We start from the raw sequence: 18,620 nt of genomic DNA on the forward strand, positions 1-18,620 counted from the left end.
TGTGGGAGAGTGACTGCAAAGGACTCAGCTAATGGCTTCCTTGAGGCCATTGTTTTCTCCTGATGTTGATGGTGGGTTTTTACTGTTGTTCCTTTTCTTGTTTAATGTTTTTAGCTTCTTTAGATTGATAGTGACATCTTCACATTTCACAGAGAAGTCACAGGAGTTGTCTGTCACTGGTAGGCAACAGAGCCCAGAGCTCTAGGGAAGTGTGTGGCCCCCACTCTGGCAGCTGGGGACTTTTTTTTGTTTGTTTTTTGTTAAACCCTTAACTGCCAGGCAAGAATTTCCTCTCGTTGTCTCCTTTTTGTGTCTTTTCCTTTTCCTCCTTTCTTTGTAGTGATTTTTTTTTTCAGGTCCAGGGTTTTTCAACTTTTACTGCCTGTTTCATTTGACAACCCGACACTTGTTTGGGTGGGAGAGTCTGTTTCCTGCCGCCCACAGGAAGTCGAGGAGATCAGGAGCCTCCCATCAGAGAGCTCTGCCCAGGAAAATAAACGAGACACTTGGGCTTGATAAAGAAAACCTTTATCAAGGAGCCCCTAGGAGAAAACTGAGATGTTCACGTATTTGTCTCTTTTTGGAGTTTTCCACACAGTAATCGGTTAACTACCCAAAATGCAGTGTGTATTAATGGGCAACGCTGGGTTAATATGCAGAGGACCGTGTGCAGCTTACAGTTCGGGGTGGGTTAATGTTCAGTGTAAAAGTACTTGATGCACACTCGGTGCACAATGAGCGTATTTAAGAGTTAATATGGAGAGTCCTCAAGAAATAAAACTGGATGTTCCATTTGACCCAGCTATTCACCTTCTAGGTATCTTCCTGAGACAGTTAAAGTCATCATACCCCAGTGATACTCAAATATTCATGTTTATAGCAGCACAATTTATAATAGCTAAATCTTGGAAACAGCCCATGTGCCCATCAACTGATGGATGGATAAAGAAAATATGGTATACATATATATATATATACAAGGGAGTACCACTCTGCCATAAAGATAAATTTGAGGCATTTTCAGGTAAATGGATACATCTCAAGACCATAATCTTGAGTTAAATAAATCAGACACACAAGTTTAAGTATCACATTATTTCTCTTATCGAGAAATCAAAAGTATAATATAACTAAAGAATAAAAAGGAGAAGCCAGGTGTGTGGCACACACCTGTAGTCTTAGCATTCGGGAGGCTGAGGCAAGAGGATTGCCATGAGTTTGAGACCACCGTGGGCTACGTGGTGAGTTCAAGCCTGGCCTGAACTGCATGGCAAGACACTGTGTCAAACAAAAGAAGAATAAAAAGGATTGATATTAGAAAATAGAAAAAAAATTTGTTCAAATGGGAAGGGGATCAAGAAATGAGCAGGGGGAGGGGGCAAGAAGGAAGGGAAAGGGGATTTAAAGAAAAACATGAAGGGAAAAAAGGAAAGAGCTTTTATAAATGCAGAGGGGAAGACAAGCTGGAAGGAGGGGAAGGGAACAAAAACAACAAGATGTGTTGGGTCAGGGATTTAGCTCAGTGGTTCAGCCGCCTGCCTCACAAGCACAAGGTCATGAGTTTGATCCCCAGTATATAAAAAAAAAATCAAGATGTGTTATTTATATGCACAAGCGCCCCCCCATGAGTGTGATCATCGTGTACTGTCAATGTGCAGTGATTACAGAGTTAATTACATCATCCTGGCCCAGTAAGAGCTGCCCCCCTGCGGCAGCCTGTGTCAGTTTGGACTTCCGGTGAAACAGTGGGCTGCAAGTGCTACTGCTGTGTGGCTTGGTGACAGAGAGGCTGGTGGGAATGGCAGTGGGACCCAGAGCAAAGGTCTGGGGAAACCTTGGAAGCAGGGGCTTGAAAGTGGTGCATGTCCGGCAGCCAGGGATGATAGGTGGCTTCGGATTTCTACCTTTGGATTCTCTAAGGATGCTGACTTTGTCTGACCCAGGGTGCAGTGCATTTCCCTGTGCTGCTTCTATCGCTGGACTTTATGCAGCACAGATCACACCTCTTCAGCCTCACTTGCCACACCCTGGAGGTTTAGCCACATCACAATCAACAGGCAGGGACCTCAGGAGCAAGAAATCACCCTGATGTTCCACAGAGTCCGCAGCCTTGCGGCTCAGGGTCCCTACAGCGCAGTCAAGTTCTTCTTGAGCTCAGTTCGGGCTCCATCTTGCCCGATGCCGTGACTGCCCCCATCTTTACTACTTGGCAGCTGCACAATGGTACCTCCTTTTGCTACTCTGGCGTCTGGCTTCTTCTGGTTTCCTTCCACCCCACGGACAGGCTCCTAACTTCCACGCTTTCTCTTCCTTCTCTGTGTTGAGGCGCTAGAACAGACAGAGAACCTCACTGGGAGGGTGTAAATGCGGAGAATTTGCCCAGGACTCTGTTTCTCTTGAGCTCCAAGGACTGCAAAGAGCTGGACCTCGCTGTGTGAGATGGGGCTGTACCAGCTCCTGACCCTGTTTTCTTCCTGCTATTGAGCATAATAAGTCCAGTGGGCCAGGGACTCGTCTATGTGAGTGCTGGAGAACTGTGCCCGGCGCTGTGCTAGGCACTCAGTAAGACCTTGTTAGTGATGAAATAGAACAGGAGTGTCAGTGTATCCCTCCTGAGAGGGCGCCGACCAGGTACAGGCCCTTGATTCCAGTCCTGTGTTTATAACGGTTTGGGTATCAGGGTGTATCGTATTTCAGTCATGTGCTACTGAAAAGAATCAAGGCGTCCTGCATGTGTGACTAATGCCTTCACACCATGTGAAGACTCAACGATACCACAGCAGACTGGATATAGGCAGGTTTCTTCATCATTTGACTGAAAAATATTATAGGGAGTGTAGAAGGTAGTGTGTGTGTGTGTGCGATGACCTAAAGAGGACTTGGGTGATGTGTTCCTCTCATACCGTGTGTGGTGATACAATGTCAGCAAAGTTATCATTGCCTTGCATATTTAATTAGGGTGGAGAATTTGAATTATATTGCTTGTTAAAATTGTATTTTACATACAGTTTTGGTTTGGTTTTATGGTAATATAAAAACTAGAGTACTTTTATATTCATATTATGAGAAATATTAAATGAACACTAAAGGTCTTTGAGTTTTTGTTTTGTTTTTAAAAAAGACATCCATATAAGCACACAAACTTGTGGAAATCTAAAATAGGAATTAAGTTACAGATATTACTCATTTAATAACCTACCTACCTGTTTAATGGCTGTTTGGATTTACTACTTGCATTCGGATTTTTGACACAGGAATGTGAGAGTCAGTGTAGCCTTATGGTGACTGCTACAGTATGCTACTGTAGTTTTTGCTGATTGCACCGTACAGTTTAGGAGTTTGGTTTTATGCTCTCTTATACATTATAGTCTGGTATGTGCGAGTTATGCCAATAAAAGCAAAGTCATCAAGTTGGAGTTTCCTTGAACCATTTCTTTGTTCTGATGCTGTAATGTGCACACTATATACAAGCGAGACAAGGAGCCCTCCTGGGGAACCAAGCCCCCAAGGTCGTCAGATTTGGGCCTGGTAACTGTCCTGGCCATAGAGAACTGGCGTTTACACCTGTAGGAATCTGCTAAGTTTCTCTTTTACGTTTAATTTTATTACTATTTCGGGTGACCATGCAGTGTTTTCTTTAGTTTTTAGCAGCCACTGTGTATGACACTTGGTAGGTTTCTGCAGGGGAATCCAGTACCTGTGCTTTCCAGCTCACTCTCTGGAGCTGGAGCCTGTGCCAACAGCCGACTACAAGACCTGGTCGATTTATGCACCAGAGACCACGGGGAGGTGGCGGATTTACAGTGCTTCCCACAGGGTTCTGAGTTTTAGTCACTTGGCCAAGCTTTCCCATGATACAGAGTCCCTCATCCTTTTCTCCGATGAGGACAAAGATGGACAGCCTTCCCTGGTTGCCTCTTGTAAGCATCAAAAGCTGGGAATATTTTGCTTTGAAATTCACTTCGTGGTTGAGGAAGTTTTGGGAATCAGGATTGTTGCAGCTGGAACTGCTGAAAATCCACCTACCTCCTAGGAAGGTGCTCAGTAAACCCAGGGCCCGCTTTCTTGTTTCGGGACACACACCTTCTGACGTGGAGGCTGGTGGTGGCAAGGAACGCCTGTGGATCCGGTTCTGGTGTTTTAAACAGTTATAAATACCGCCTGGCGGTGCCTGAAGGACGACTGTTTCTTGAGGAAAACCTTGACTTTGTTTTCTTCTACACTGTTCAGATATCGAAGCGAGTGTAGGGAGCTGTGTGCCTGGGAGATGGTGAAGTCACTTCTGCGTTCACTCATTTCCTTAGTTCCTGCTCTGTGGGCCTCCGCCGGACACTATCCCGGGTGCTGGAGACTGGCTGGTGGGAAGCACGGCCAGGTGTGACTCTCCACGCGGGGGGGCGGGGCAGACAGGCAGGTGGGCCGTGGGGGTGTGGTCTGGTCTACAGCGCTCCAGGACCGGAGAGCAGAGAGGCAAGAGACACGGAAAGCTTGGAGCAGAGACCTTGGGTCTGAGCGACAGTCCTAGGTGAGGCCCAGGAGGAAGCCCTGGCCCGCCGGAGCTCGAACATCGTGAAGGCAGGGACAGCGGGGCCCCTGCTGCTGGGTGCTTCCAGGATCCATCCAGTCGGGCAAGGGCAACAAGCACGTCTGACTCAGGATCAGTTGGAAAAGCTTAAAATGTGGTGGCCAGGACAGAACCCACCCGCCCAGGGAGCCACTGCTGCAGGTGGCAAGAGGACTAGAAGCTGCTGCAGGAGGTGAGCTGGGGGTGGAGGCGTCCACAGGCGAGGGGGGCGGTGTTTAAAATCAAGTCTGAACGCACAGAGTCGAGGACAGAGCTTCTCTTGCTGGGGACTGCAAGGTTGTTCCCTTGCCTCTGTTGGCCTGGTGTGATAGTATTCATGTCAATCCCCATTTAGAACAGGTTTGTTTTGTTTGTTTGTTTTTTGGGGACAGGGTTTTGCTATGTAGTTCAGGCTGGCCTTGAACTCACACTGATCCTCCTGCCTCAGCCTCCCAAGTGGTGGGATTTCAGGTGTGTAGTATCATGGCCAGATTGAACAGCTTTCTGGTACTGAACTGATGATGCTGCAAGGCAGTTTCTTTAGAAATGGCTTGCCAATCCGAAGTGTTCCAGGTTCTTCTTGCCTTGAACAAAGAATTGGACCAGTCAAGCCAATAACGGGGCCAAAAAGTTTGTTTGAAAAGTACGGGGTAAACGGTATGGGAGAACCCAGCTCTGCAGAGCTAACTTGGGCTGAACAAAGTGAAAAAGAAGATAAAAGCAGAAATGAAAGTATATGCAGTGTCTTGAGAATTGTGGGGTGGGCTACATAGGACAGTGGCTTTCCCTGGTGGCTGCTCCTTATTATGTGGCCTGGAGCTCATGGGAGCTCACCAGGAGTTCTCCATAGGTGTCCTGGCTGGCGTTGCCCTAGGATCTTGTGACTGACAGATCCGGCTGGTTTCCCCAGCCAACTTTGCCGCGCCCCCTGTCTCCTCTCTCAGCAAGACTGAGAGATCCCAGAAGGCTCCACTTGGCTGAGGAAGAAGTTTATTTCTTGAGTGTTTAGGGTTCAGTGTGTATTTATGTAATGGATGTCAGGGATGGCAAGCGGGTTTGGTGTTGTGTCTACACTGGCTGATTGGCTGTGACTGGCAGGGTGCAGTGTTGAGGAGGATTCTGGAGCCAGATTTGGGCTTAGACAGTAAATGCTGCTTCACCAATTGTTGCTGTTTTGGGCTTAGGCCTCATATAGTGAACTATATCACAGACAGTTTGAGTCTCTTGTCTCTGGTCAAGACCTGTTCTGTGCACATGACAATATGAAGGTGTTCATTTATCCATTCAACAAATATTTATTACTTTATTTTTGCAGAGGTCAAGAAGGAACCCAGGGTCTCACATACTAGGCGAGTGTTCCACTACTGAGCTACAGCCCCAACCCAGAAAATATTTATTAAATCTCCATTGTGGATATAGCTTTATATTTTAGATTCTCAGACTTCTGCTTTCTTAATTAGCTAATGAATTATTTCAGAGTATCAGTGGTTGATACTGTTTGGTTAGCCAGTGGAATTTTTTTTCCTTTGCTTCCTGAGTGTTTAAGAGCACTTTATGAACAAAATCAGCTTTCTTGTGGTCATACATGCCACACTGGATTTTTTTGTTGTTGTTGCTCCCAGACTTCTATCATTTCATTTAGCATACATTATATTATATCATTTCATTTTCCTCATTACCATATGAATTCACCATTGAGAACCTGGCCTTAGAGACTGGAAAACAGGTGTCCAGCTGGGATTTGACCAAGCCCAGCATTAGAAACAGTTCCTGTTGACGTCAGGAGGTTGTGCCTTGTCTCTCCTCATCTGAGTTCTGCAGAGAAATCACTCGAAGGGCCAGCTCAGTGGCACAGCCTGTACTCTCAGCTACTTAGAGGCTCAGGCAAGAAGGTGGCAAGTTGGGGGCTAAGCTGGGCAATTTGGCGAGACTCTGTCTCAAAAAATAAGAAGGAGGGGCTGGGGATTTGGCTCAGCAGTTTGGTGGCCTGCCTTGCAAGCGCAAAGACCCGAGTTCAATCCCCGGTACCAAAAAAAAAAAAGAAGGGCTGGGAGCACAGTTCAGTGGTAGAGAGCCACTGGGCTCAATCTCCTGTACTGGAAAAAAAATCATTTCAGGGTGAAGAAGTGAACCTACTTTAAGCAATTTGGGGACATGAATTCTATATATATTTTAGAGACTGAGGAATGTAAGATATTAATTGTTGAATTCAAAAATTAAACTTGGGAACGTATGGACTCTATAACTACAGCAGTGATCTGTGTACATCCAGGTAGGAGAACAGGAGGCTTGAGACTCACTTATGGGGAAAGGAGGAGGCAGACCTTAGACAGAAGTGAGGATGCCCTAGGAAAGCCAGGTTGGCACCCAGGGCCTGGCACATGAGTCTGATGGTCAGTGCTGGTGAGGCAGGAGATTAGCATGTGGTAAATCAGCCAAGCAAGTGGGTGTGATCTGTCAATCATGGAGATATAGGAAAACGCTTCCCAAAGCCCTGCACCTGGGACCCATCAGTGAGTGCTATCTTCGTTTATTCTCACGAGAGCTCAAGCTGGTTTTTGATGGGACAGCCTAGACCTGAAGTCAGCCTGAGGAGTGTGGCAGGGGAATACAAAACATGGCCACCACTGAGCCCTCGGCCACTGTGCTCTCTGACAGTGGACCATTCTCACCCAGCAGGGTGTACTTCTACTTTTAATTGGTCTAAACTTGCTCTCTAGACCATGTTTCTTTTCCAACCTTGAATAAATGTAAAACCTAGCTACCTTTTGTACTTGTCTTTGCCAGTTCTTTGCTTAGGACAAGAAGAACCTAGAAACCACCTCTAGAAGGAGACTTTAAAACTCCAAAATCTGGTAGCACCAGTGACCTCTGCCCTTCAGACATCTTTATGGGTCTCCAGGTTCTCCAACCGTAATAAGCAGACCCTTTCCACAGGCTGTCATGCTTTGTGATGTCCTTTGGTAGGAGGTAGTGTTGGGGAGGGAAGATAGCAAGTTTTGGTTTTCAGGCTTGTTTAAAGAGATTCAAATCATCTTGAACTCTGGTTTTATTTTCAAACCTCAGGTTTATTTTTGAAATGGTTTTCCCAGGGAGTTCTAAAAAGGCTCAGCTATATGCAGAGACATTTCTTTGGAAATTGTGTAAATTTGCCCAGTTTCTTGCAGTTACACTACAGAAAGCATAGACAGAACGGAAAGCTCAGTTTAGGTAGGGCCACCTCTTCTGTCATCTGGGAATACGTTGAATCCCGTCTGTGTTTTGCTCATCTTAGGTTTTCCACACTCTGATTTCCCACTCTTCTGTTTCCACCTTTAGTGGAAATTCTAATGTGGAGATTCCCTCATGGAATCGCCTTCCCACTGGCCCCACAGCATGTCTGTCAGGAGTAAGCATTTGCCTCGTGTGTAGAGGTTTCAGCCTGTTCATCATCAGACTGGCAGTGCTGTTCCTCTGAGTGAGGCACCAGATTCCCACTTGGGGGAATTGCATTCTGGTTTGTGGCTCACCTCTCATTTGCTGGAATTAAGCTCAGGATCACACTGGGACCCACTGAATTCCCACCTTTGCTTTAGGTTCTGTCTCAGGTGACCCATAGGATGTGATGGAATTATTTACCCACAGCAAGCATAGATGGAGTCTCCCACTTCGGCCCCTTGCCAGGTTCCCTGTTGGGTGCTTGGGCACCATTGTCCTCCTGAGGAGAAGTCACAGCACATCGTCGAGGGTCTAAGTCTCCTGGCTGGTTTCTGCAGTGGGTGGGGGGACCTGGAGTTTGGCTGGTGAATGTGCACCCAGGCCTTGGATGTTCCGCTGGAGGTCAGAATGCAGAGCCGCCAGTATTACGTGACAAATCCCCACGCACACTGGCCACATGTGGTGCCCAGAGAGCGGAAGTGTCTCCATCTGGGGCACGTTCATAGTTCTTCCGAGAGCTAAGCTCTTTGTTACTACAGAAACACTCATCGATCTTGCTAACTAAAGCAATTATCATCATATAACAGTCTTTTCATAAACCATTATTTCCACTCCAAAACGCCACTTTTATTTGCCAAGTGCCACAATATTGCACCCTGGCAATTGATCAACTTTTACTGCCAAATTATGTAAGCCGTGGTGGGGCTCCATCCCAGACAGAGCAAGTGTGGCTGTGGTGTGTGTTGGGCTTGTAAACGTGGCTCTGGGTGGGGAGTGCAGGACAGCTGTCCATAGATTCATTCATTAATTCAATGTTTACACTGTGATTGGAAAGAAATTCACATTTGCTTAAGACACCAGTGCCCAGCTGAGAAATGTCAGTCTGCGAAAATATTGGATTGAGGTTTGTTGTCAAGGAAATGTAAATTGTGGGTGTTTCATGAAATTCAAATATGCGGATTAATTTGACAACAGGGAGCTAAGATTGTAATAAACCAAGGGGGCCTTATTCAAAGATTGAAATGTAATTAGTGTTGACTCTAGCGGCAGCAGCTATTGAAAAGGACTATAAAACCCTAGATCAGACTTTTATTAACAAACGTGAAGAAATATTTTCTTCGAAAAGTCACTGTTAGCATAAGAAGAGATTACCGGTGAGGAAAATAGCTGTTTAGTGAATCCCACACAAAAAAAGCATCCCAGTGGATAAGTTTATTTGCATACAACACCTTTTAAAAGAATTTTTATATAGCTCAGTGGTAGATGATTGCTTAGCATGTGTGAGGGCCCCAGTGCCCCCCTAATTGATATAAACTTTAATAAATATGAACATTTCTAGAGAATGAGAGTGGGACTTGACAGTGCTGCTTGGAAAAAAGGGGGTCAGGACATAGCCAGCCGATCAGTTTGGTCTCAGCCATCGTTCATTTCTTCATCACCACAAAGCGCAGTGGCTGCTCTACCTGTCCTTAAATATATACATATGTGCGCGCTGGAGATCCAACCCAGGGCCTTGTGTGTACAAAGTGTATGATTTCCACTGAGCTACATCCCCGACCTGTGTTTTATATTAGAAACCTTGTCAAGCTAGATAGCTGGATGAGTTGAAAAGTTTATCCTCTCTTCAGAGCACTACTCAAGGGACAGTAAAGGCACAAACAAGGTTTAAACCTCCAGAAGCCCGAGCGCAGCCGTGGGATGCCGGCGGAGGAGGAGCAGCTGCCCTGGCAGAGAGGCTTTCTCCAAGGGGTCTGCTGTGGGTCAGGGAGGCAGTGGGTGGTTCGCCTGCAGAGTTGCTGAGAGGCTCTGAATGGGGTGTGCAGCGTGGGGGAGCTGCTGGAGCAGGCAGGGGAGATGACGCCAAGCAGTTAGGGCTCCGATTCCTGTCTGTACCCTGGATATGGGGCAGCGCCTATGGGACTGAAATGGTGGTGAAGCAGTGTGGGGTTTGGACAAAGGGAGCCTCCTGCCCTCCTCTCTGTCACCAGCAGCCAGGCATGTGCAGCCCCAAGCAATGGACTGTAGCTTTCATTCCTGGAGAAATTGAGCTGATTCAGAAAAATAATGTCCCCAGATTCTGAAACTGAAGAGTTCTTCAGTGAACAGCTTTTTATCCCACACAAATTGAAGCTTGGAGCCAATCAGGCCTCTCCACGCACACATGCTGAGCTCCATTGTGTTTCACTCTTCAGCACTGTCGCCAAGCACATGGGGAGTGTGACAAGGACAGAGCAAACCGGAAAACATGTTTTTTGAGGAAAGTTACAGTTATCCTCAGTAAGAGAGAGACACTTTCCTATCTAAAGTCAGAGTAGCATTTGTGAAAGAGAAATAAATCAGAGAACGGGAAAGAGCTATTGGAAATTACAAATTAAGTTCTTCAGGATGGAAAATATGGAGGCCATATTTCTCAAAAAGCAGATTAAACATGGAGTTGGGAGCAAAATGAAAATTGTGTGTATACTGCGTCGTCTACCATGTGTAGAACTGATAAGAAATCAGCTGGAAACATTATTTGGAAACATGGAGGAAAGTCCTAGAAGAAACAGCTAGAATTTGCAATTGGTTTACTCTGGAGAATGTGTTTGGGATTGGGGAAGGGAGGCTAGAGGTTATAGATTTTCATTATATCTTGTTTTATTTTGATTAAAATTACTTAAAAATATTAGTGTAATTGAAAATAAAAGGAGACATAATGAAGTCATTGGGATTGGTGAGATATTGTAAACGTCACACATGTGTGTGTCCAGAGTTGTTCCTGTCTGTAAGATGGGAGATGATGATGTCAGTGGATTTTACACCATACAGCACCCTGCTATTGTAGGAGCCCGTGTGTCCCCAGATCCCAATGACAGATTAGAAAGACAAAATAATGGTGTGCTATTGCTGAATTGAATAGTTACTAAGATTGAACAAATGAGTATCTTAAATGCCATCTCTTAAAGTGGAGACTATCCCTGGCACTTAGCAAGCATGACCAAAATTTATCCATATGTTTGCATACAAGGAAAATCTCAGTAAACTTAAAAGAAATAGAAAAGACTTCATTTTCTGACCACAAAATGAGTACAAATAAATAACATTTTGAAGTAAAGATCCCCTGGGCTGGGGATTTAGCTCAGTGGTGCCGCTGTGCTGCCTGCCTCGCAAGTACAAGGTCCTGAGTTCAATCCCTGGTACCGAAAAAAAAAAAAAAAAATCCATCCCCTAAGCCAAGATATTGGATGTGAAAAAACTTTCTTAAAAACAACTCTTGGGTTAAAGATGAAATCAAAACCAAAACTCTGTACAAGATAGTCCTAGAAACACAAGCATGGTGCAGACTACTGGCCTCCTTCCCGATGTCCATTCTGCTGTCTTTATTAACAGAATGCTGATTTTGTTGAGTGTCAGTGACCAGCCAAAAACTTTCTTGTTCAGCCTCCCTTGTAGCTGGGGGTTGCAGGAGGGTTAAGTCCTTACCAAGGAGACATAAGGGATTGATGATGCACCTTCCAGGAATGTCTAAAAAAAAAAGTTTGGCTTTTCTTGTCTTTGGCATGTGTACGTTGGGCTCGGCTACCCAGTAATTATAAGGTATTTATTATGTGCTAGAGATAGAGGAGTGGAAAAATAAAAGAGGTTTTTCTGAAAAACATCTTGAGGTCTGTTTCAGCCCAGTTTCTTCTTATCTCTAGGGGGAAAAAATTCTATCTTAAATCTTAGGTTGTTATTTTGGAGTCTTTCTTCAGCCGGCATAATTCCTAACAGTTACATATCACAATTTGTGTGATTAAACAACAATAATGCACAAGTGAAGCATACAAATTAAGAAGTTAGAGATAGGAAAGAATAAAATAAAAAGAAGGAAGCAAAAATAAATATGGTCATCCCTCTATCTGTGGTTTCAGTTACCTGTAGTAAACTGTAGTTTGGAAATATTAAGTGGGAATTCTAAATGTGACTTGCAAATTTAAGCTCAGAGGAGCAGGATGGACTCTCTCCTCATGCTCCTGAGGAAGTGAGTCATTGCTGTGTCCTGTGTATCCACACTGTGTATACTACCCGCCTGATAGTCACTTAGCAGCCATCTGGGTTACCAGATTGATCCTTGTGGTGTTGGAGTGCTTGTGTCAAAGTAAGTTTTATTTTACTTAACAGTGACTATAAAATGCAAGAGTAGTGATGTTGGCAATGTTTACATGCCAAAGAAAAGCTGCATTCTGCTTTTTTAAAGTGAAGAAGTGAAAGTTCAATTAGGTATTTTGAGAGACCATAATCACATAACTTATATTATGTGTATACTGTAATTATTCTGTCTTATTATTGATATTCATCTCTTGTTATTCCTAGTTTATAAATTACATTTTTATCATAGTTGTGTTTGTACATAGGGTTTGGTATTATTCATAACTTCAGGCATCTACTGACAAGTCTTGAGATATACCTATGTGGATTGGAGGGGCGCAGGACTACTGTAATAAAAAATCAAAATGGGGGCCAGGGATTTAGCTCAGTGGTTCTGCTGCCTGCCTTGTAAGCACAAGGTCCTGAGTTTGATCCCTAGTACAAAAGCAACAACAACAAAAAAATCAAAATAGAACTCAGTAAATTAGAAAATAAAAAAAAGCTATATGTTTGTTAACTATAAGAGTTAATTCTTTTTTTTTTTTTTGTATTTTTTTTTTCTTGGTATGTGGGATTGAACTCAGGACCTTGCACTTGCAAGGCAGGCAGCAGCACCGCTGAGCTAAATCCCTGGCCCAAGAACTGATTCTTTAGAGAAGCAGCAATTAAAACATTAACATACTGGTACAGTCCAGGAGAAGAAAGTGCAAGCAAAAGTAGATACGGAGATAGAGGAAATGAAATGAGTTGTATTTTGCAAAACCATGCAAGTAAATTTGGAATTGTGGGCTGAATAGACAATTTTCTTGGAAAATACGTTACGAGATTGACTCCTGAGTGGAAAGAAAACTCAAAAGGGTCCTTGCAGGTAACAGAAATGAGGGAGCCACCTGTCTCAGGGGCCTCCTTCTCTGCTGGTTTTCAAAATGGGGCAGAGGGGGCTCTCAGGTGGCATCAGACCCGCAGGCCCTGGTGGGATGCCACACACTAGAGATGTGAAGACAATGATTCTTGGCATTAAGACTCACTGAAAAACAAAGAGCCCTGCACCTTCACTTTATTGTATTTTCTAAATGACATTCAGATGACTATGCTACTTGAACCTTTTTGGGAAGAAGAAAAGGTTCAAGAAAATTTTTTTAATCAAATCTCTTATCATTAGTTTCACAAACAGCTGATTCTTTAGAGTTAAATTGTTTTAGACATTATATTCAAACACTGAAAAGATGTCAAAGCAGGATTGTGTGTAAAAAATACTGAAACTATTGTGGGAAGATTAAGAGTACAGAAAAAAAAAAAAAAGAAAAGCAGTGAACATTGGAACTCTTTAGCTCTGAAGTATTTTCATGGAAAAGTACCTTGTTCTCAAATCTTGGCAACTGGGGCACCCTTGTTGGTTAAAAATAAATAGCATGAAGTGTGAGGAAACCAACTTAAGGAGAAAGAGACCAGAGCAGCAGTGAGCTGGAAACAGAATCAGGAGGCTGTGCCAGAAGCACTAAACCATTAGCAGTGACTCCATCTAGGGTCGTGCACAGTGACAATGACAACAGGCCCTGGACCGGGCTGCGTGGGCACTGGGACGTCCAGAGAGGCTAGGTCAGGTCGGGCTCAGGAGAGCGCAGCGCTCCGCCTTTGGTTCTGAAGTGCTTTGCTGTTGAAAGCATTTTGTTTTCTCTAAACTTTGAAGTTTCCCCTTGTAATTATTCTAATCTTCATTTAAACAGATGTAATTCTAACTTGGTGTCCTCTTTTGACCCCATCTTCCCTGGCAGTTGGGACAGAGAGCCATGGAACTGTACTTTGGCGAATACCGACACGTGCAGCAGGAATACGGTGTCCACCTGCAACTAGCAAGCGAGGAGACCAAGAAATCGAGGAATTCCCCGCCCTCCAAGACAGGCTCCTATGGCGTCAGTATCAGAGTCCAGGGGATCGATGGTCACCCCTACATAGTCCTCAACAACACCGAGCACTGCCTGGTAGGCAGGTCTTTTTCAGAAAATGGGCCCTCCTTTCCATCTTCGATGATCGGTGACCTGCCTGGACGCTCCAGCAACGGCTCTGTGCTGAAGGAGAGCAGCGTGGAAGAGCTATCGTTCCCAGAGAACCCCAGTGTCCAGCCCAGCCCACCCAGAGACCCGAAGCAGTCCTCTCTCCACGAGGGCAGGAACGGTGCCCTAGAAAGAAAAGACATCCCGGGGAGGTCATCCCACCTGTTGAACTTTCAGAGGCACCCAGAGCTCTTGCAGCCCTACGACCCTGACAAGAACGAACTGAACTTGCAGCATCTCCCAGCTCCTGAGAGCGATTGGTTAAATGGTTTAACAGGAGAAGGTGCCAACAGCAAGAAGCAGCCTTGGACTTGCTCTCCCAAACCTGGCAACCCCCTGCCCACCAGCCCTCCCCTGGAATCCATCCGACTGTGCAGCTCTGTGGTCATAGAGGACCCCAAGAAGCAGACCTCAGTGTGCGTCAATGTTCAGAGCTGCACGAAGGAAAGGCTGGCGGAGGAGGCCCTTTCCCCTAGCAGGAGCTCCCTGTCTGCCCTCAGCCCACAGGCCCACGCAGAAATCAGGAAAACCAGGCCCGATGTTCTTCCCTTCCGGCGACAAGATTCAGCGGGCCCCATCCTGGATGGAGCTCGGTCACGGAGGTCCTCGTCCTCCTCCACCACGCCTACCTCAGCCACCTCCTTGTACAGGTTTCTGCTCGATGATCAGGAATGTGCCATCCATGCGGACAATGTCAACCGGCATGAAAACAGGAGGTATATCCCCTTCTTGCCTGGAACTGGGCGAGATATTGACACGGGCTCAATTCCTGGTGTGGATCAGTTAATTGAAAAATTCGATCAAAAGCCTGGGCTTCAGAGAAGAGGAAGGTCTGGGAAGCGAAACAGAATCAACCCAGATGACAGGAAGAGGTCCCGGAGCGTGGACAGTGCGTTTCCTTTTGGTCTGCAGGGGAACGTGGAGTACCTGACAGAGTTCAGCAGGAACCTGGGCAAGTCCAGCGAGCGCCTCCTCCGGCCATCCCAGCTGTGTCCCCAGAGGTCCCTGGCTCAGGAGTCCCGCGGGAAACAGGGCACTGGCCGAGCTGTTGCCAAGCTGCAGGGAGCCACCCATGGCGCCCAGGGTGCCCCACAGAGCAAAGAAGGGAAGGTCCCAGACCACAGAGGAAGTCAGGAAGGCACCCCGGTGGTTTGTGCACCCTCCCTTCCAGAACAGGCCAGAAAGGAGGATGAAATAAAAACAGCCACTGCTACACTGATGTTGCAGCATCGGGCGGTGGCAACCTCACCGGATTCTGGTGCCAAGAAAATTTCCATGAAAACATTTTCTTCCAACTCAAACACTCAGGTAACACTAGTGTATTAATGGCATTTTTTTTTCCTTCCAGTGATCTAGTGATGTGCTCGTGCTGCAAGTGTTTCTACGAATACACCTTCAGTCTCAAATCAGTAATTACACATCTGATTTTTTTTTTTTTTTTTTGAGTCAGGTTATGTCCTACTCCAGAGTGTATAGTTTTCTGGGTCATTTTCAGTACCACTAGGTTTCCATTGTGGTCTTCTGTAAAGTCAGACATGGTACATGTGAAACCTGTAAGTAAGCAGAATTAGTTTCCACCCAGAGGTTCACGGATTAGGTTTGTGTTGATGTATTTTTATTCATGACACTGAGTGAATAGGTTAATTTCTAGTATGAGAAATTAGGTTAATTGTAACCTAGGTTAATTGTAAAGTGATGGATTCTACGTGGAACATGTAGGGTCTTGATAGTAACAATAAAATATAATGATACCATTGATAATAAGACTGGTAAGTGACAGGCACTGTCTGTTACATGCATCTGTTCATATTTATTGCACCCGCCATGTCAAAGTGGGTACTATTAACCGTAATTTCAAGTGGGAAAATTGAGGGGCGAGGTTAAGTAACTTGCTCAAGATCACAGAGCTGAGCAGTGTTGCAGCAGGCTGTGAGGAGGATGTTTATCCAGAGAATCATTTCTGGAAAGTAGGTACCTGTTTGTCACCATCTGCCTGGAAATGTCATCTCTGGTCTAATAGGAGACATGGTTATGTTACAGGCCACACCGGATCTCTTAAAGGGCCAGCAAGAGCTCAACCAACAAGCCAATGAGGAGACGGCCAAGCAGATACTTTATAATTACCTCAAAGAAGGGTGAGTGATTTTCCTTAAAGAGCAAATTATTGTCATTTCTGTGGGGAGGGAACTCTTGGTTTCCTCTTCTGAGGCCTTTACCGCCCCCAGGGTTGAGTCTCAATGGCTGCAGTTAATACCAGCATTTAAATCTTGAGCAAAACAGAGTAGAGACCTGGGTAGGGGAGTAGAAGGAATGGCAACATATATCAAACATGAATACTGTATATATTTAAAGCGACCCTTGATTGCTCAAATGCGAACTCAAGGACTGGAGACTGTCTCTGTCCAGTGTTGAGCTAGGTGGGCGCCATCTTGAGTTCCGCCACACAGCTGTTGGCCCCAGTGCCCCAGCTGAGAAGTTACAAAGAGGGACAGCTTCCCCTTGCCGCACAGAGAATACTGCGCCAGCAGCCCAGGCTCCCATTATTTTAAAGGCAATACAAGTCATTTAGGTGTGTTTTCTGTACTTATCTCTGAGACTGAGTTGGATTAATTGGACTTTCAGTCTGTGCTCAGATTTTGTGCTGGAATTTCAATAAGGACCATGCTGCTCCGGTTTCAGTTTCTCTCATCAGATGGATAAACAGAGACAAGGTTTCAGCCTCCTGTGACTGAGAGCCAGCTCTCCAACACTCATGGGCTCCGGAACACTCATTTATTGTGCCTGATGATTATTCATCTGCATCACAGAGGAGACAGAGCAAGTCAGGCTCAAAATATAACATGGGGCTCTTTTGGTTAAAAAAGAAAAGAAAAAGTAAAGAGATGCCTTTAGCCATGAACGCCTTATATTAGTATTTCCTTGGGAAGAGTTCTACTATGGTTAAGTTGAAGGTAGAAGGACTTTTGAGTTCTAAAATTCTTTAAATTTTTTCCTTCCTTCCTTCTCTTCTCCTCCCTCGGTGAAAGACTGGGGAGACAGACTGCAGTGGGTGGTGTCCAGTTAAGGAATTTTATTTTAAATCTTTTAATTGCCAGGGGCGTGGTGGAAGTTAAAAACACTTGATCTCTGAGACAAAGGGCCACTGTGTGGATGTCTTGGCTTGGGGGATTTATTTTTTTAAGCAATAGGCTAAACTAGTTCAAATCACTGCAGGTTGTTCTAGGGTAGAATTTAGAGGTGAAAGGTGTGTGTATGACAGTTACAAAGAAAAGAATTCCTTTTGGAATGAATGTGAGTTATTTGAATGAAACAACAAATATTTTAACTGAATGTTTTCTCCAAATTTGTTTAGAATGTGCTTATGTCTCTCTCACCTGTTTGGGGATGGAAATCCCTGTCCCAAACTTATGGTTTCATTGAACTCTTCCCCTCCAGTTTATCTTCTTGGCCTGCTGCAAACGTGTCCAGGTCTGCAAAGCATTCTGAGACCTGGGGTCGTGCCTCTTATCATTGCTCTGCTATCCTTTTTGCAGAAGCTCTGACAATGAGGATGCCACTAAGAGGAAAGTCAACTTGGTCTTTGAGAAAATCCAGACTTTAAAGTCTCGAGCAGCAGGGAGTACCCAAGGGAGTCATCAAGTAAGTTGAAGTTTGTGTTTTCTGAGGTATTGGCTTTTCCTTTCTTGTGGAATGCGGTAGTTTACAGCAGTAAGTAGGAAGTTTTAGCAGTAGCGAGTAGCACTTAAACTGGAGGACTGTGCTTTAAATACTGGTTAAATATTCCTAATCCAAAAAATCGGAAATCCTCCAGAATCCCACACTTTCATTGCAACAAGACACCATAGTTGGAAAATTCCATACCTGACCTCCTGTGTCTGGTTATAATGAAAACAAACTGTTTCATGCAACAAAGTTGGGAAAACCACCGCATAAAGTTACCTTTGGGTTATGTGCATCGGGCATCTATGGGAAGTAAATTAATTTTATGTTTCCACTTGGGTCCCAAAAATATCTCATTATGTATGTGCAAATATTTGAAACAAAAAGAAAAATCCCAAATCTGAAATACTTCTAGTCCCAAGCATTTTGGGTAAGGGATACTCAACCTGTGTTTTTAATTTATACTTTTTTCAGAGATGTTTTAAGATATTCTATTTAAATAACACATAAAACATAACTGGATGACATAAATCGTTGGTGAAATTTAGAGGGGGGAAAGATAAGAAGAGGAAGGATGAAATGATATTTGGGTGGAGAATTCGCATTTTGCCACAGGCAAATTTGGAAGGTAATTGTGAGTAGGCTTGGGCTGAACTGGAAGGTTAGGTGTGAAGAGAATGAATACTCGTGGTGCAAGCCTATAATCCTATAATTTAGGAGGCTGAGGCAGGAGGAGGATTGCTGCTAGTCTGGAGCTAGCCTGGACTACATAGTTCAAGGCCAACCTGGACTATGTATTGAAACCCTGTCTCAAAAAA

At 44.8% G+C, this 18,620-nt stretch overlaps 1 protein-coding gene across 1 annotated transcript in view; it reads left to right on the plus strand.

Moving 5' to 3' along the window:
- LOC104874245 (cingulin-like protein 1) overlaps positions 1 to 18,620 on the plus strand; it is a 63,271-nt gene that overhangs the window by 26,825 nt on the left and 17,826 nt on the right. Inside the window, exons 2-4 of the mRNA XM_010641270.1 lie at positions 13,864 to 15,450; positions 16,183 to 16,277; positions 17,676 to 17,781. Coding sequence (XP_010639572.1) covers positions 13,879 to 15,450; positions 16,183 to 16,277; positions 17,676 to 17,781 — 1,773 coding nt within the window. The 5' untranslated portion in view covers positions 13,864 to 13,878. The remainder of the gene's footprint in view (positions 1 to 13,863; positions 15,451 to 16,182; positions 16,278 to 17,675; positions 17,782 to 18,620) is intronic.

This window comes from Fukomys damarensis, unplaced genomic scaffold (assembly GCF_012274545.1).
Source record: "Fukomys damarensis isolate Sample0158 unplaced genomic scaffold, DMR_v1.0_HiC HiC_scaffold_25, whole genome shotgun sequence".
In the NCBI taxonomy this organism is placed as follows: Eukaryota; Metazoa; Chordata; class Mammalia; order Rodentia; family Bathyergidae; genus Fukomys; species Fukomys damarensis.